We start from the raw sequence: 19,909 nt of genomic DNA, 5'->3' as shown, positions 1-19,909 counted from the left end.
GTTTGCTTTTTCACTGTCTAAGCCCCCAGAGGTCCAGGCCCTAGAGGTTTTGCTCCCCCCCACTCTCCTCTCCTCAGGCCTGTTTCTGCCTTCCTTATCCATCCCGCTCCCCTTTACAATCTTTTGTAGGAATATAACATTATTCTATCTATAAACAGGCACACACCCTATTACCGGGCGTTTGCACAAGCTGCGGAAATGATTTTGCTGTCTTTGTTTAGCCCTTTGCTTGGCTGTCAGTCTTCCTGCCATCCATCCTCAGCCAAAGGAAAGGTTGCTTGCCGCTTCCCTCCCCCTGAAGTGTGAACCTTCTGTTTTGATCACGCCTGTGTCTCAGTTGGGGGCCAAGCATGATCGTGCCACATGGTGAAAGATTTGAAGCCATTCCTGACTGTTTTTTTTATATATATATAGATGTCCCTGATGGTGTGTGTTTACCGATGCTCTAAATATATAATATTGTGACGGTGTGGGAAATGCAATGAAACTCTGACTGACTGCCTATGTAAACAGACTCTTTTGAATGGCAGATTGACAGTTGGCGCTGGTGCGGATTTGGAGTTTGTGATTTTGAGGGAAAGGGTTATCCTCCTTCAGTGACACTGCTCAGATCTAATCCCCTGGCACTGATGGGGCTACTTCAAAGTGGTGGTGCTGGTTGTGGGGAAATATATACTTACACATATACTGTTGGGGCAGCCCTCCCACCCCCTCAGCTTTCCTGCATTGGTTGAGACCCTGTGTGGTATTTTGCTTTGAGTGTTGGACTAGGAGCTGGGAGAGCAAGGAAGGGAAGAGGAACACCAGCTGTGGCTTATTGCCGCCCTCTTCTACTATGGACAAGGGGTGGGAGGTTCTTGCTGTGGATGCTTGCGGGTCACGTAGCGATGCATACTACGCAGGGTGAGAGCCTGCATGGGTTGGAGAATGGGGGTGAAAGGTGTTCAGTTGGTCAAAAGCCACAGAGTGAGAGTCTCCTGGCACAGAGTGGGGTCCTCTCTGTGTGAGAGACAGAGTGAATGGGCTAGGTTAAATTGGAAACGTTACTTTTTGTCCTCGTTGTAGTTTTGCTTGCTTGCTGTATGGCAGAATTGTTACTTTGTTTACTGGACCTGTTTATACGATTGTGTCATTATTGTATATTTTTCTGTTTATCTTTACTATTTTATTCCCTGCTGTGGGACTGAAATTATTCAAAGAAGGGTGGACTACAAACAAACAGACAAATGGCAGCAGCTGTCCAGGCTTTCAGACAGGGAACTTTCCCAGCTCTGCCTGGAGATTGGCTCTGAGACCTTCTGCATGCAAAGCAGATGCTCAACCCCTGACCTACAGTCCCTCCCAGGCACAGAACACTTGTATCTGGTCCCGCGCTGGTTTCAGCCCTTGAATTACATGGCCCTGTTTGCTTCGAACTTGGGTCATGCAGAGCAGCAAGTGGGTAATTGAGGTGGAATTAAGGGGGTCCTCTGTTAGAGCATCTGTTCCTATTTTAATTGCTGTAAACTGCCCAGAGAGCTTCGGCTATGGGGCGGTATATAAATGTAATAAATAAATAAATATTAATGCTGTTGGAAGAGGGCTACCCTTGGGTGTGTGGGAGAAAGCCCTGAGGGTACATAATACATAATAAAGGGAATTCCTTGGAGTTAGAAGCTATGCTGTGGAGCAACTGTCTTCAACCTTTTCAGACACAGGGCCCACCCTGAATCCAAACATGCATTTGGGGATCCGTTTTTTAATTAGTGTTTTTAACCATGTACTTGCATGCTTGTAGTGCTGCTGTTGAGACCCTTGTTAGATCAGGCTGTGACTTGATAGTGGGTCCCAATCCACCAGGTGAAGACCAATGCTATGGAGGGATGTGGATGAGAACCGTCGGGCTGTTGTTTGCTTGAATCTATCCTGGAGTTTTGGCCTTGTTTAGGGGGCAAAGCCATTTTCAAATCCTTGTTCAGCTCACTGGATAGACTTGTGCAAATCAGTTGCTCCCTCTGGCCACATTCACACCATACACTTGAAGCAGTATCATACCACTTTCAGCAGTCATGGTTTCCCCCAAAGAATCCTGGGAACTGTAGTTTGTTAAGGGTGCTAAGAGTTGTCGAGAGACCCTTGTTCCCCTCACAGGGCTACAGTCCTCAGAATGGTTTAACAATGAATCCCTCTTCCCAGAGACCTCTGGGAATTATAGCTCTGTGAGAATTGGGGTCTCTCAACAGCTCTTAGTAAACTACAGTTCCCAGAATTCTTTGGGGGAAGCAATAACTGTTAAAGTGGTATGAGTGCTTTAAATGTACTGTGCAGATGTGACCCTCTCTCTCTTGGGTCATTGTGAGGCTAAAAACGCCACTCTAAACTCCTTGGAGGAAGGGTGAATATGAATGTCTAGAAATAATTCTCTCCCCTCTTTCTTTTACAGGGGGTTAACCCGCCTCCCTTGTTTCTAACACTGAAACCAGATTGTTTTAACTAAAGATGGAAACACTGGAGTCAGAACTGACTTGCCCAATTTGTTTGGAGTTGTTTGAAGACCCCCTCCTTCTGCCGTGCGCTCACAGCCTCTGCTTTAGCTGTGCCCACCGCATCTTGGTCTCCAGCTGTGCCTCTGGTGAGCCTCTCGAGCCCATCACTGCCTTCCAGTGCCCCACGTGCCGCTATGTCATCTCCCTCAACCATCGGGGCCTGGAGGGCCTCAAGCGCAATGTGACCCTGCAGAACATCATTGACCGCTTCCAGAAGGCCTCCCTGAGTGGGCCAAACTCCCCCAGTGAGAACTGCCGTGAGCGTCCCTACCGCCACAGCCCAACCATGTCGGCGGGCGACAGGATAGCCTGCCAGTTCTGTGAGCAGGACCCGCCGCGTGACGCCGTGAAGACCTGCATCACTTGTGAGGTGTCCTACTGTGATCGCTGCCTGCGGGCCACGCACCCCAACAAGAAGCCGTTCACCAGCCACCGCTTGGTGGAGCCTGTGCCGGATGCGCACTTCCGGGGGCTGACTTGCCTGGAACATGAGAATGAGAAAGTGAACATGTACTGTGTGGCTGATGACCAGCTCATCTGTGCCTTATGCAAACTGGTGGGCCGGCACCGGGATCACCAGGTTGCATCCCTGAGTGATCGGTTTGAGAAGCTCAAGGTAAGAAGAGATGGTTAGAGGAAGAAGTGGTGAAGAGGAGGTTAGGCAAGGACTGGGGGGGGGCACCATTTTATTACTGATTGTTTTGCTCCTTCATGTTCATAGATCATAGCAAAATCATAACTTCCAAAGTGACCGAGGGTGAATGTGGTCTGAGCTGCAGTTTTACCCAACTTCCATCTTCATCCTCATCTACCATGTGATTGTTGAATTCTCTTTATACTACCTTTTGCAACATTAAGAAGTTGCTGTAAGCCAGGACTGCGTACACACCATACATTTAAAGCATATGGCTTTGTCCCCAAAGAATACCCCTCCTAGAGCTACAATTCCTAGCACCCTTAACAAGCTGCAGTTCTTAGGAGGAAGCGATGTGTTTTCAGTGTATGATACATATACAGCCCAGGTCAGACTGCTTGCCCATCTAGCCCAGTAGTTACTACTTTGAATGGCAGTGGCTTTCTAGGGTCTTGGCAAAGGTCTTTCCCATCATCTGCTACTAGATCCTTAATAGAAAGGCCAGAAGATAACCCTGTTGCTAAGCTACGATCCGCTTCCCCATGTGCCACAGTCCTTCCCCAATAGTAGAAGCAAGTGTAGCTCTGATTTGGATTTACAGCGAAGCAATGAACACAGCTCAACCCTGCATTCTTACCATGCCAATCTAGTTTTATGAATGGGCTTTCAAACTAACTGGGAGACTGGAGCCAAGGTTTTCCTGTGTGTAAGGGAGCAGGCTGTTTCTTTAGATATCTGCTTCCATAATTTAGGTTTTGGTAACAGAGGCTGCCTGAAGCTTTAGGCAGCATGGAGACTGGATAGAGGCTGGCTGGCAAAGTGCTTGTTTCCTGGAGATGAATCTCTACTGTTTCTGGGCATGGGAATCTTGGTTAGCATTGCATGCAACTGTAACACAGAACCACAAGGCCAGCTAGTAAATGGTTCTGAGCTCAAGCATCCCCGTTATGCTGATTTTCATGCCCCTCACTCCCCCTTTTGTGTGTGAGATCTAATCACAAAACAGGATAAGCCTCCAGGCACTTCAGGGTCAGTGTGTGTGACATTCGTGCCAGAGACTATAGGAGATGGGAAAATATTTGGTGTTTATAGAGGGTCAAAAGTGGGGCCTGGAACAAAGTGTTGCAGCATGGGGTGTGCCTGCTCAGGGTTCCAGTCAGCCAGCGATGCCCTCTTCTAGGATTTTCAATTTCACTCTCTCCCTTATTTTTCCCCCTGCTCTGCAGCAGTTAGCCAGCATTTTGTGGCTACTGAGTCTTGGATTGGTTTGGGCTGGCTTGGATTGTTCTTTTTGTACTTCTGCAAATCTCAGGGTTTCTTTTGTGTGTTTGTGTGTGTGCGTGTTGAGTGCACTTTGGCTAAGTAAGGATGAGCACTTGGATAACCGAGTTTGCTATTAATATATATGAAGGTCTGCATGGGGAACGGTGGGTCAAGGGACTCCTTATGTTGGAATGAGCTAGAAGAAATTGGAGTGAATGGGAAGAGATGGAACCATGAAGGGATGTAAGAAGACACTTCCCTGACTGTCAAAACACTAGAATTTGACTTCATTCAGTGCAGCTGATTGGTAGCTAGTCTAGGATGAGAGCCAGTGTGGTGTAGTGGTTAGAGTGTTGAACTAGGACCCGGGAGATCAGGGTTCAAATCCACACTCAGCCATGAAGCTCACTGGGTGACCTTGGTCCAGTCACTGCCTAACCCTCCTCACAGGGTTGTTGTGAGGATTAAATGAGGAGAGGGAGAACCATGTACATCACCTTGAGCTCCTTGGAGGAAAAGGCGGGATATAAATGCAATAAATAAATAAAATAGGATGAATTGAAACAAAGTGCTCTGTCATGCAATATGTAACCTATGGAATTGGTTGCCACGGGATATTGTGATGGCCACGGCCAAAGGTGGCTTAAAGAAGATTCTGTTGGTGGCTTTAATAATGATAGCTAGGCGTGGAGTGAAAGTTCAGAAAGAGCGTATGTTTCTGTCAGTGGCTGTCATTTATGGCTATTTTGATGACTATGTTCTGCCTCCACTCTAGGAGGCTGCAAGCCTCTAAATGCCAGTTGCTGGGAATCACAAGTGGGGAGAGTGCTGTTGTGCTCAAGTCCTAGTTGCAGGCTTCCCAGGGGCATCTGGTTGGCCATTGTGAGAACAGGATGCTGGACTAGATGGTCCATTGGTCTGATCCACAAGGGTCTTCTTATGTTCTCATGTACATCTCTCTCATTATCAGATGTCGAGCCGAAGGACAGGAGATGCCTGTTGCCACACTGGCTTTGCTTGGCAACTTCTGTGGGTCCATGATATCCATATCCTGCTTGAGTTGCCCACAATTGCCTTGCTGGCCAGCACTGTGGTGCTACCTCCAGATGTTGTTAGACTCCAACTCCCAACAGCCCCAGGTGGCAGGGTCAATGGTCAAAGAGAATTGTTGACCAACAGCATCTGAAGTGTTGCAGATTTTCCACCCCTGCCTTGCAGCTTCTAGATAAACATTCCTGGAGAGGGAAGAGTTACCTAACCAATTTGTTAGTGCTTGCTGCTGGCAAAGAGAACCTTCTTTTTTCCTGGAGAGTATATTCTTCTATTTTGGAGGGTGGAAAAGCATCCTGTTCTCCCCTCACTCAGCTGTGTGCTGCATTCTGATAAACTGTCCTGTGCTTCTGGAGACAAAGTGATCAGACATATCTGCTTAGTCCCCATTGGAATCCTTTCATGCTTGGCTTTTACACAGTTATTGAGGCTCTGCTGAATCTGACAAGAGTCAGAATGTTTGGTTCTTGACTTGTATAAAATGAGGCCTCTCATGCATTGCATGGGCAAGGGGGGAAATCTGCAAAATAATACTAGGTCCAGAAAATCTGGAAGTATCCCATCCCCCCGCTGCCAAATCAGAGAAGGTGGTTTGATGTCCAGGATTCTGAGAAACTAGCCTGTCCCATCACACTGAATTTTGTAAATATAGGGAAGCATGGACTGTGGAGACAAGGAGTCTACTCTGTAGGAGTCTTTGGAGCCAAGCTGTCCTAGAAGAAGCATTTGTTAAAGACTAACTTGATATTAATATGCTAAAGTGCAGCTACAAAGTCAAGACGGCCTGCTTTTATTTCAGCTGCTTGGGAACGTTTGCAAGTCAGATTTAAGCTGCACAGCGTAATAAGCATTTTGAGCTCTCTGCCTCAAGAAAAGTTGATGCCTGATACCCTGTCAAATTGTGAAGGAGCTTTTCCAAACTGTTTGTTGGTTTCTGGGAGAACTTGGTTCACTGCTGACTGCATTGCAAGATCCCTGTAGACTCCTGTAGCTTGTTAACCTTTTTGTGTGCACCTGCTCATGAAGGGGGCTGTTAGTCCTTAATTTGTGCAAAAAGAGACTCTGGGATACACACACCCTCCTTCTAATTTCAAACATAATTGGTCAGTGCCAAGAAGAAGGCAGTTGGCACACTTTCAGAGACACTGTCATCGTATCACTTTTTATTAACACTTCTGTGATCCTTATATATTATTTATTAATTTTATATCCCACCCTCCCTCCCAAAAGGAGCCCAGGGGAGCAAATATCCTTAGTGTTATATCCTTAGGGGCTCAGATAGAATTTGGGCTTTTATTTATTTATTATGTTTATTTATAACTTGCCCTTTTATTTTATAACTTTCCACCCTGTACTCCTTCTGGGAGGAAGGGTGGGAAATAAATTTAATAAATACATAAATAATAAAATATGACCATGGTGGGGACGTCCAGCCTGTGGGCCTAAGTATGCCTGTGAGGATGGTCCGCCAGGCTGTTTTATTCAAACCACACCCATTTTTGGAGCTCTCTCCCTTTCCCATTTTATGATTGCAACAACCCTGTGAGGTAGGTTAAGAGAGAGAGAGAGAGAGACTGACCAAAGATCATCTAGTAAGCTTCATGTCTAAGTGAACGAAGGTCTTTTCAGTCCAATCAAAAAAAGAGAGGGGATGTCCCCAGAATGTCAAGGAGGGAAGTTCCAAACTGTATAGATTTATTTGTTTATTTTCTTTAAAAGAGAAAAAAATTCTTCTTAAAATACCCAACGCGTTTCAGCCTTATAACTAGGCTTTCATCAGGGGATTTATGTTGTTGAAATGCTTTATTCAATAGAGTACTTCTCACTTTCAGTATGGATGGCTTCATTGACATTGATGTCCACACCCTATATATATTTTGCTTTTCAGCCCAAGCCTGACACCTTATCCACTGAACTAAGAGTTAGGAACCTGCAGTTTTCCAGATATTGTTGGATGACAACTCTTGTTTACCCAGGGTATTATGTGTATGAATATAATTTTACTGATTTTATGCTGTTCATAAATATATTTTTCTTAATGTTGGCAGTATGCACACTTTTGCAAAACTAAAATTATCCCTGACCATGGGCATGCTGGCAACGGCTGATGGGAGCTAGAGTCCAGCAACATCCGGTGAGGGCCATCAGTTCCCCATCCCTGCACTACGCCATGATGGCACACTTAGAAACATAGAATTATTCATTAATAATCCCACTTTGGATCCTCAAGCGAGCACCAAATTTCTGAACTTGGTCAGTAGAAGCTGGTCCTTTTGGTCAAATGGAGCATTGACCCATCAACCTTAATCAGCCATCTCCCACCTGTCTGGGCTCTTACTTTCATCCAGTCCAGGGGGTGGCCCTGCCAGCTTCCTCTTCCCTAGTCTCAATATTGCCCCTGTAGAAGCAGGGAGAAGGATAGGGACAAAACTAGAATTAGCTACCTTTGCCTGTCATTGGCTCTGGCTCCACCTTCTGCTGGCCTCCCTGCCTTCCGTCCAACCAATCCCAGTGGGCACCAGCCGCTGCTGCTAGCAGTTTCTCTAATACCCAGCCCTTATTGTTTATCAGAACTATGTGATGCTGCAATTCAATGGTAGGGAAGAGCAGGTTCAGGTATTGGTTTACAATGTACAGTATGTTTTCAGTATGTTGAAAACAGGGTCTGAGACTGAACAGGGACACAAAGTTAAGTCATCGTGGCTATGGGAACATGCTGGACTTTAAAAACACTGTAAACTATGTCCCAGACTTCTTAATGAGCATGGGGGTAAGTGACTTGTCTGGAGTGTCATAGCAAATAAGTATGGAGAGAGCTCTCTTCTTTGGAATCTCTTTCTTATGATGCTCTTGACGAGTTGGATTTGGAGAGGAAGTTACTGATGTATATTCTTTATAGAGACCCATGAAGTCCTGTCCTTCATCCACCAGGAGTCAGGGATTAGCATTTGATTGTATGTTTGTACGTGTTTTGCTTGACTGTTACTGTTCTGTAGAAAACATTGGCTGCATTAAAGCCCCTGAAAATTATGGCAACCTGTCTATTAAGTGCTTGTGGAAAGGGCTTCTGTGCCAGAACTTTTTAAAGAAAGACCAACTACTTGATACAGCCTTTGCCAACTTGGTGCCTCCAGAAATTTTGGACAAGTAGTTCTACCAGCCTCAGCAGGTTGGGAAAGGTTAACTTAATGGATTGGCCAAGGAGAACTAAACATTGTCTTTCTGGACCACACCAAAAAATAATTTGGTCTACTCTTCTGTTTCAATAGTGGTGAGAAACCTCCAGCTTATGGGCTTGATTAGGCCCAGCAGGGGTCCTAAAGAGGCTCACTGAGCCATTTCCTCCCAAACCACATCCATCTGCCAACAACTAACGTTATATGTGATGACAGGTATGGGGCAGGTAAACATGTGCCTGGGACTCCTTTGAAGGTGCACTGTCGGAACCAATCAGCTGATGGGCACTGAGAGGGAGCGCCTTTGAAGTACATTTGTGGGTGTACCTTCACAGGGACTGTTCACAGCATCCACCAGCTGACTGGCACAGAGAGAAGCTCCTTTGGAGGAGAACTAATTGGTGCTGACAACACACTTTCAAAGGGGCTGACTCTCAGTGCCAGTCAGCTGATGGGTGCTGAGAGGGAGCCCCTTTCAAGTCATCGCCTAATGGCATAATGACATCAGGTGATTGATGAGGGCGGTCGTATCCACCTGTCATAGTTGGCCCGCAAGGGTGGAGGTTGTTGTTGGTAAGAATCTGGCCCACAGGCTGAATCCAATTCCCCATGTCTGTATTTCAACCACATTGGTGGTCCGCAGGGAGGGCATGGTGATAATGGCCTTCCCCAGCATCTGATACTTGGAGGTATATTGATGCTTTTGCATCTGCTGATAGCCCTGTCACAGGAATGTAGCCTACTGATTCAGACCAGACCAGAATAGATGGCATACCAATAGAGTTGCTATAAGTTACTGAGATGGAATCTGTCCAAATTTTGACAAAAATTTGTCAACAAATATGGAAAAGAAAACAATGGCCCACAAACTGGAAGTGTTCAATATACATCCCAGTTCCAAAGAAAGTGGATCCCAGGGAATGCAGTAATTATCAAACTATTGCCTTAATATCCCATGAAAGTTAAGTAATGCTCAAGATTCTACAACATATCGGTGGCCCCCGAACTATGGAACAGTCTCCCTGAGGAAGTACGCCTGGCGCCGACTCTGCTTTCCTTCCGGCGCCAGGTCAAAACCTTCCTATTCTCTGAAGCATTTTAAGTTACATTGATCTAATTTTAAAAATGTTTATTGTATTGTTGATTGTATTTTAATATTATTTTGTTATTCATTGTATTTTTATACTATTTTATGTTCACCGCCCAGAGAGCTATCGCTAGTCGGGCGGTATATAAATTTAATAAATAAATAAAATAAATAAACAAAGGCTCTTACCATGTATGCAGCGAGAAATGCCAGATGTCCAAGCTGGATTTAGAAAGGGAAGAGGTACCAGAGATCATATTGCAAACATATGTTGAATAATGGAACTGACCAAGGAATTTCAGAAGAAAATCACCCTGTGCTTTGTAGATTACAGCAAAACGTTTGTGTAAATCATGAAAAACTATGGAATGCTTTAAAAAAAATGGGGATGCCACAGCATCTGATTGTTCTAATGCGCAATCTATACTCTTGACGAGAAGCTACTGTAAGGACAGAATATGGAGAAACTGACTGGTTCCCATCAGAAAGGGTATGAGACAGGAGTGTATTTTATCACCCTATTTGTTTAATCTATATGCAGAACATATCATACGGAGAGTGGGACTGGACCAAGATGAAGATGTGAAAATTGGAGGGAGAAATGCCAATAATTTAAGATATTCAGACGATACCATACTACTAGCAGAAACCAGTAATGATCTGGAACAAATGCTGATGAAAGTTAAAGAGGAAAGCACAAAAGCAGGACTACAGCTGAACATCAGAAAGTCTAAAGTAATGACAACAAGATTTATGTAACTTCAAAATTGATAATGAGGACATTGAACTTGTCAAGGATTATCAATACCTTGGAGCAGTCATTAACCAAAATGGAGACAATAGTCAAGAACTTAGAAGAAGACTAGGACTGGGGAGGGCAGCTGTGAGATAACTAGAAAAGATCCTCATATGCAAAGATGTGTTATTGAACACCAAAATAGAATCATTCGGTCCATGGTATTCCAGATCTCTATGTATGGATGGGAAAGTTGGACAGCGAAAAAATAAGAGGATAAGAGTAAAATCAACTCATTTGAAATGTGGTGTTGGAGGAGAGTTTTGTGGACCATGTACTGTGAAAAAGACAAATAATGGGGTGTCAAAACAAATTAAACCAGAACTATCACTAGACATTAAAATGATGAAACTGAGGTTATCATACTTTGGACACATAATGAGAAGACATGATTCACTGGAAAAGTCAATAATGCTCTGAAAACAGAAGGGAGTAGAAAAAGAGGAAGGCCAAACAAGAGATGGATTGATTCCATAAAGGAAGCCACAGACCTGAACTTACAAGATCTGAACAAGGTGGTTTAAAACAGATGTTATTGGAGGTCGCTGATTCATAGGGTCGCCATAAGGTTATTTATTTGTTATTTATTATTATTTAATAAGTTGTAATTGATTTGAAGGCACATAATGCACACACAATGATTCCACTGTGGATCAGCACTCAACCCTAATTTGGACAGATGTCCAAACAGGATATTGCTGAGGAAGCAGTTGGTTCTTCCTGTTTCCATGAGAATTTGGCTGTGCAAAGTGCTGATTTGCTGGCCCTTGTGCTAATCACAGTGTTGCTCATCTCCTCTCCGCAGCAGTGTTTCAAGTTCACTAACTAACAAACCCAATCAATTTGTTTCAAAGGCATCAAATAAATACTTACATGGGTAAACATGCTGGCTACCTGGAGGCAGCGGGGATGGAGGGGAAGGCTAATACAGCCTGTAGGATGGGTTGGGTGGCAAGCATCCCTTGTGTGGGTTGAAGCCAAGCGCATATCTGAAGGCCTGTTCAGGGATTTGGATTCCTCATGTGGCGAGGGTGTGTGGGGAACGTGTCTTAGCTCTCCTCCTACCTCCCCCATCACCCTCCACAATCAGGAGCTTCTGAAGCTCATTTAGCTTTTTTTTTTTACTCACGAAGGCTCACTGTGTGATTTAGAACCCTGATCTTCCAGGGTTCATCCAAGGTTCTAAACTGTACAGGTGTAACAGGCTTACCTCTGCTGGTTTTTTCAGTTGCTTCCCAATGACAGACAGAAAAGCCAGTTGTTAAAACAAAAAAAGTTATTAACAAGAAAACAAGGAAAAATGCCTAAGCCTGGCTGCACAGCCTTGTAGTCTCTCTCATTTCACACTTCCCCCCCCCCCGCTTTCCCAGGGACTGGGACAAAAGTACAAGGCTTTGCATGAGGGACTGAGGTGAAATTCAAAACTTTTTGGGGAAAGATAAATAATAAACTGAACAGTTTTTACTCTGTTACACGGAGGTCTACATAAATATAGCAGGGTCATTTCTGCATGGAGGGCGATGAGGATGGTAGGGTGGGGAGCTAGTGTGCTTACTCCTGCTGGCCCCTTCGTGCATTCTACTCATGTGGGGGAATGTGTGTGCCTGAAATAAGTCTTCAGTAGAAGAGTGAAGGTGGAGAAGAGCAGTGCTCATCCCACAGTAAAAAACAAATCAACCCTGCACTCATTCCTGTGTACATCTGTAAACTGTCCAAATTCCTTCTTCCTTGAGGATTGCAACTCACTAAGGAGGCTTATTTGTGTGCAGCTTATTGGTTCCTGCACATAGAAAGTGAATGTGTCAGGGAGAAGGGTTCAAACCTAACCTTTTCTCTGATATGCTAGATTTCTGCATGCAGGGATTTTTGTTGTATAGATAGAGGGACCTGCATTCAGTTTTGTGAAGGTCCTCCCCCCAACCCTCCACATTATCAGGAGGTCCGTTCCACACAGCATAGCAAGTGGACCTTTAGTGTAGTGGCACCTACCCTTTGGAATTCCCTGCCCTTAAATATTAAACAGGTTTCCATCTCTGTTATCTTTTTGGCGCCTACTGCAGACCTTTTAAGTAAAGACCTTATACCAATCTGCGTCAGTGTTGGAATTGCTTTTTAAGATGTTTTAAAAGCTTTTTTTAAAAAGATGTTTTGTTTTAATGTTTTAAAAGTCGTTTTAATATATTTCAAAGTCTGTTTTTATGATATTTTAGAGTGGTTTTAGTGTTTTTGTTTGCTGCCCTGAGCTCCTACTGGGAGGAAGGGCGGGATATTCAGTCAATCAATCAATCAACCCATCAGTCAGTCTGAAGTGGTGAAGGCTAGAAATAGGCTGACCACCTCGCCTGTGAGAACGAAGCTTAAGTTCAAGCAGCTGGCAAGAAAATCTGTGTGTGTGGGGGCAAGTCTGTCATAGACTTGTGGAACCTTTCCTGACCTCTTCAGTAGAGGGAATTGTGCCATGGGGAGAGGGCTGTGCTATCTCCATAAGCAGCTGCCTGTTGGTACTTTTTATAGATTGTTGGAGTGCTTCTGCTTTGGAGTCTGAATAATTCTCTCCATTGTTTGGGGTGGAAGGAGAATAGCAGAGAATTCCGAGCCTGCCACTTGGCACCAGTGCAAAACAGCCTGTGGAAGGAAGCTTCAGCATTTTTGTGGGCTTGTTCACTAATGTACAGGGTTTGCATAGTGCTTGCATGTTGTATTACCAGACGTGGGGCTCATCCAAACGGAGTGGGATAATCCACGTTTTCCATATCCGGTTTGTCATCTGACAGTCCTCACTTTGCCTGTTTGTTTGCTCTTTCCCAATTAAAAAAATGCTTTTTTGCGCCCACACACGCAGCAAGAGGACCCCGTACTTCTTCTCGCTTTTTCCCAGCTCCGCCCATAACATTCCCCCCTATCAGCCAATTGGTCCGCAAAAATATGACGTATGCTCCTCTCCACCTTTGCAACAAAGCACAGACAAGGCGCATGCACTTGAACGTACGAGCACGAAAGTTTGAATTTCCAGTGGCTGTAATGGAGTTCCTTGCTGCTCACCACTATGCAGCAGGGCCGGTGGGGGTGTGTGTCTCCATATGTCAATAATTACTGCATTTTGGTTGGCTTGTTTTGCGATATCTCGCAAAACCGACTGTATGCTTTTCTACCTTTATGCAAAAGCAACCGCTCCTCTCCCTTTTCCTGAAACACACGCCGGAGTTTATTGTTTTTAAACACACACAGGGAGAGCAAACAGGTCTTTGCAGGAGTGGTGGGGAGGGGGGAGGGGAGGGGGGAGGCATGGCTCCGGTGCCCAGCACCAGCCAGCAAGCCGCCACCACCAGCAGCAGCAGCAAAGTGGCTAGGGCCCCCCTCCGAGCCGCCCCGTCCATGCCGGTTTCTAGGCAGTTCCGCTGCGGGGCTAGGATCTGAGCCGGGGGGTGGCTGAGAGGGGTGCGCGGAGCTCAAGGGGGTGGGTGAGCACCGGGGGGGCGCTTTGTTGCGGGGAGGGGGTGTCGGTGAGCCGAATCAGGGAGTTTCCCCCGTGGTGTGCCGGCAAGCAGGTTGCCCAGAGGAGATGCAAGTTAGAAGCACTTTGGCAGAGAGCAGTGGTGGGGTGGGGGAGAGAGAGCCGGTTCTCCCCAGGGCAGCCGGAGTCCCCCTGCGGCCTCACTCTGTCACTCTGCCGTCCTTAGCACAGAGGGTGCGCTTGCCTCTCCCTTCAGCTCCAGCAGCCTTTGCTCTGATTGGTTCCTTTTTCCCGGGCTTTCCCTGGACATTCGCGCACATGCGCAACAGTGGAAATATGTGATTGGCTGAGAATGAGGGAAGGGGTATGGGGAACCACCCAAGAACCGCCCATCATACACCCACAGCTGTAAAGTCCGCGGTATTGCATCCGAGTGCCTGAAGGTACAGCAGATGGTTCCCGATTTAAAAAAGGAAATAGATTTGTAGCCAATAAGTGACGTGAGTCGGACAGTAGAAAAATAGAGGAGTCGGAGTCGAAGGTTTGATGTACCTACTCTGCAGCCCTGGCTACAACACACAGGTGCATGATTCACACCCAAAAAGTTTTTGCTCCAAAGCTACTGTTTTTACTTGCATGCAAACGTAATCAATAAATCGACTGCTGGCACTCATACAATTTAATCAGCTAAGATTTCCTCAGTTTGGTTGCAGCCCTGTTGGATGTGCATAATTTAGGCAGGTTGCAGAGTTCAGCTTTTTCTAGGGACAGATTTTTCATTAAATGTTGAGTACATTTAATCACTGAGTACATTTAACGCTGTCCAAGACAGAGGAACCCACTGTTGTGCTGGGTCTTGATCCCAGGTCCCCCACATGCAAATCCAGCTTTTTATCTGCAGTAGTTGTTATTAAAAGTCATTAAAAACCTTGGCAGACTGGTTTAACGCTGACCTAGCTAGCTCTCCAAGGGCAACAAGTCCTTAATTGTTTGAAGCTTTGCGTTCATTTCCCCCTTTTCTTTCCAGTTTTCTTTTCCTTTTAATATCACTTTTCGGAAATGTGTGAATAGCAAGAAGCAATTGTTAAACTGGTGTTAGAGAAAAAAAAATTCTCCCAGGTGACAATATTTGTACCTCAAGCCATTTTAATTAATCTATTAAATAATTAACTTTGGACTAATTTAGTATGTTTGTATAATTGATTGATTTTATTCTTTTTAATTATTGTTCATCATTTGTTCTTTATTTCTTTTGATGTATATGCAGAAAACCTGGTTGGCTGTCATGCAGTGAACTGAACTATAAAACGTGGTTGTGATATGTCACAGGCTTCTGTGTTATGTCACCTTGTGAGTAGATTCAAAGCAGATTTTTTGTGACTGGGAGGATTTGAGAGTGGCTGAGGAGCATGTGAAGAGGAGGGTTTCCCCATAGGAACCTGACCATGGATTTGGAACATCGTTAAGATCAGTCTGTAATGTGCACAGACATGTCCAATATTGATGGGAGTGTGCAAATGCACTTTGCATGTGTTCAGGGATGCTTTGCCTTTAAATCTTTATTAGTGAGACTTCTTTCATTGAAGGGAAAGGAACTCTGTTCATGCTTGCAGATTCTTGGCTAGAATGTGTTGTAAATAAGAGGGGCCAACCCTGTAGTCGAGGCAGAATGAGGTGAAACAATAGATATCTCCTTCCTGAGAGATGAATTCTTTCTGAGTTGTGTGAAACTAAAATGCTGGTGGGAAACAAGTTTCTTCATTTTAGTACAGTAATTTCCTTGCATAGGCAAATATTGTCAGTAACAATAATAGACAACATTTACCTGGGCAGGAAAATTCTTGAGTTACTGGAATTGCAAGCTGCCGAATCCACAGTTGGGCAATAAGGAGGACCAGTCAAGCTGTCACAAAATTGTGGCAAGCTTTTGAGTTTTTCAGAAGTCTTCATCGGGCAAGATACTACGTTCAGCCAGTGTTCCCCATCTTGTAACGGAATCTACCGGCAGACTCATGGCTAACAACATCCAGCCTAATTTCTGTACTTCTGAAATGCATTTTTATTTCCCCCCCATTCTCCTTGTTTTGTATAAACATCTTGCCTGATGAAGTGTTCTGGAGAACATGGAAACTTGCCACAATTTTGTGACATTTTGGTTGGTCCTACTCCTAATAAATTCTGGAGTCGTTTTCTTATGGATCAACATAGCTACCTTTTCTTATCCTTCTTCTCAAATGAAGTAAGTGTAGTTATGTTTATAGCTGGGAGGGGGAAGGCAAAAGATCAGTCTTCCCCAACCTGATGCCCTCCAAATGTTGTAGGACTACAACTCCCATGATCCCTGACATCCTGGCTGGGGCTCATGGGAGTTGGGAGTCCCACAGCACCTGGGGGAGTACCAGGTTGGGAAAGCTGCAACAGTGCAACTTGTGTTTTTGTCATGGGAGACAGCCAAGATCAGAATTGAGCCGACAGCCTCCCTTTCACCCATGGCTTGCTTTTCAAACGTTTCCAATCATTACCAGTTTCAAAGATTTTATATTTGGTGTCATCTTTCAGCGGTGAAACTCACTGCAATATTCATGTTGGATTTTACATTGACAGGTATGTCATTTCAAGCAGGGCTGGTTCTAAAGGGTGGCCAGGCTGGGCACTGGCCCGACGGCCCCTGGAGCTACAAGGGGCCCCTCAACCGCCCCTCCACTCCCCTTCCGTGATCTGTGCCTCCCCGTCTCCCCACTTATCTGTCTGCTGTCTTTTACCGTGGCCCTTAATGAAGATGGCAGCCGCGGTTTCCCTAAGGTACTGAAGCCCCTGCTGCCATCTTAGTTAATGGCAGAGATGCACGCGCATAGCACGCATGCGTGCCATCAACAAATATGGCAGTGGAGGCTTAATCACCTTAGGGAAATGGCGGCCGCCCTCTTCGTTAACAGCAATGGTAAAAGACAGCAGACAGGTAGGTGGGGGGGCTGCACACGTGCGCACAAACGCAAACGTGCACACACGCCGGGGCCCAGGGCAAGCTGATGCCCAAGGGCCCCAGCATTCCTGGAGCCTGCCCTGATTTCAAGCATAAGAAAGCTATGGATTGTCATGGATATCAGGGATGTGAACATGAGAGGGGGATGTGGATGTATTGCTGTCCTTCAGACAATACAAAATTTACACAGCTTAGTTTTTGTGTTAAATTTTGCTAACCAAATTTGAGTTTGGGAGAGGATCTTTCACAGGAGGCTAAACACAAAACAAACCCCCCAGGTTTTAAAAAACAAAGAACAAAAATCTTGCTGGTTTTAGAGGAATTTGCTTTGTGAACTGGTTCTACCAGTCTTGGTTCAGCTTCTTCTCTACAAATTGACTTCAGCAGTAAAAATGATGGGGGTAGATTTAACTCGACAGAAGAGTAGTATGATGAATTGGGAGGATAAAACGACACAGGAGCATAGACTTGATTAGAAGCCATAATATGAGACAAGAAAAAATGAGAGACATCGGATTCCATTTATCACTTATATGAGCCAAAACTGTAGCATAAACATTATTTCATATAAGGCTTCTTTGTTGCTGCCATGAAATACTATAAAAATATTAGTGGAACCTTTGCTAACTTGGTGCCCTTCAGATGTTGCCGGATTTCACTCCCATCAGCCTCAGCTAGGTGGGCTAATAGTCAGGAATGATGGGAGTTGTAGTCCAGAACATCTAGTGGGCATCAGATTAACAAAGGGACAACTAGGAGGACCTCAGAAATAAAATGCAGATATTGGGCACATTTGTGTGGGAGAAAACAATTCTTGAGAGATCCTGATCCCAGGCCGTTGGAGCTTTGCCTTACTCCATGGCAGGAATAATAATTGGTGGACCTTCACACTCTTACTTCTTAACTTAGCTTGAGCCCATTCTGGTCTGAAGGCACATAAGGCCAGCTCCCTGCTGAAGCTAAGCAGGGCCAGGTCTGGTCATATCCTGGAAGGGAGACCACCTGGAAACCATATGTAAGCCGCCTTGGGTTTCTACCATGAAAAGAAAGGCAGGGTATAAATGTAATAAATAAATAAATAAAATAAATAAATAATCTACCCAGTAAGTTGGCAATGCCATTGCATTTTCTCCTCTCCAGCTGACCACCCAGTAGGGCATTATCAAATTTAATAGGTGGTTTTGTTAATTACAAGGGATGATTATATTTTGCCACAGTCGGTGTGTGTGAGACGAGGGTGGTGGTGGATCGGGTTGGTCTCCCCCTTTGCAAGGGCTTGCGCAGCTCAATTGGTACTGACAGTGTATTTGAGGTTTATTCCAGGTGGTTGTGTGTTACTTAGGGAGCATTTCCCCCCAATTTACTGCTTTGTCCTACATAGGAGATTTTTGTAACTTGGACCTTACCAGCAGAGTCTCTTTTTGTGGTCTAATTAGCAGCATTTGCATTAACACAAGTTTCCTGCTTCTCTGTCCTTTGAGGTGGCAGTAGGCAGAGCTAGCTGCGTAAACATCATCTTAACAACACAACTTAAATTTTCCTTTGCTTCTTTTGAACATCTCATCCTAAGGATGAGCTCTGTGTGACTCAACATTGGAGGTGTCTTCCCTCCAAGGGGACAGGTTTGGCAATGCGATGTGTTAATTCATATTGATAAATGGTACTATTTTTGAGGCCTCAGATTGAGTAACCATTTTTTAAAAGCAAAATAAATCAAACAGAATTACTGAAAGTACTAAAATCTGCCCATGTAGTTCTCACTGAGCTGTTTAAGGCTCTTTGAATAAAGTCTGTCTTGCATCACTAATGAAAGCTGGCAAGATTCAAGGCAGGTTGTGTGCATTCTCTGATTTCACAGTACAAATGTAGAAACTGGTAGCAAATGTAGAATTTGTTATCCTGAGTATCTCACCATCACCCCCCAAATTTTTTTTTAAGAAACAAATTTGTAGCCCACAAAACTGTAAAGAAAGGTAGTTTTGAAAATGTGTGAGCAATGCTCGTTGAAATCTCTGATAATGGTGAATATTAGGGTGCTGTGCAGGCAAGATTGGCAGTGTCTAGCGACTGGGGATTCAGTGTCGTGCATAACTGTAATTTAAAAACTGGTGCCTGAGCGTGCTTTTTTCCTTGTTCTTCCCTGTCCCTTTTCCCTCATGTGTCGTGCACTTTACATTGTTAGCCTAGGAGCAGTTATTTAACTTTTGTATTTTGTAAATTGTATTATTTTATTGATGTATTTTATATTGTATTTTTATATTTGTGTTTTTTGTAAGCCGCCTTGAGGGCCTTTGGCTGAAAGGCGGGGTATAAATAGTAATAGTAATAGTAATAGTAATAGTAATAGTAATAGTAATAGTAATAATAATAATAATAATAAACCTTTCTGCCCTTTTCATAACAGAATGTTTGTTTTGTATAATTATTAAGGCATACAGAATCCAAAATTTCTCTGAGTTTGTTTGGTGCAGGGCTTGGCTGGCTGGCTCTAGCTTTGAAGAGCCTCCTGGTCAAGGTACTTCCATGGCTATGGAACACACTTGAGTAGTAGGCATGCCTTTCCAAAAGCCTTCAGGTTTGGTGCCCCTTGTACATCTCTTTAGTCAAACATCTCTTCACAGCTGAATTGTAAACTCATGATGAGACAGAGGGCTGGCAGTGGTTCTTGGTTGCATCTGGGCAGAGCTGGCTGGGCCCTATTGCTAGGCAGTGAGGCAACTACATCAGGCAGCAGATATGTGAGTGTGTGGCGCGAGCAGCATGTTCCTCTTGAGCCCCCAACCATTTCCCTCTGTTGGAAGATAGAGATGTGTGGGCCATGCAGCCTCTCCTTCATCCACCAAAACTAGCCTGCTACCCTCAGGTGTGCCAGAGGACACTATCCTGTTGCCAGTGTTGAAGTAAGGTTGCACCTGCACCATATATGTAAAGCTCTGTTACA

The 19,909-nt window shown here is 44.7% G+C and overlaps 1 protein-coding gene across 1 annotated transcript in view; it reads left to right on the top strand.

Annotated features, from left to right (window-relative positions):
- MID2 (midline 2) overlaps nucleotides 1-19,909 on the top strand; it is a 211,809-nt gene that overhangs the window by 52,559 nt on the left and 139,341 nt on the right. The window contains exon 2 of the mRNA XM_061598437.1: nucleotides 2,423-3,141. Within this exon, the coding sequence (XP_061454421.1) occupies nucleotides 2,479-3,141 (663 nt within the window). The 5' untranslated portion in view covers nucleotides 2,423-2,478. The remainder of the gene's footprint in view (nucleotides 1-2,422; nucleotides 3,142-19,909) is intronic.

Source organism: Rhineura floridana, chromosome 16, assembly GCF_030035675.1.
Source record: "Rhineura floridana isolate rRhiFlo1 chromosome 16, rRhiFlo1.hap2, whole genome shotgun sequence".
NCBI lineage: Eukaryota > Metazoa > Chordata > Lepidosauria > Squamata > Rhineuridae > Rhineura > Rhineura floridana.
Note: the sequence above shows the minus strand (reverse complement) of the source record. Positions and strands in the feature narration are given on the sequence as shown.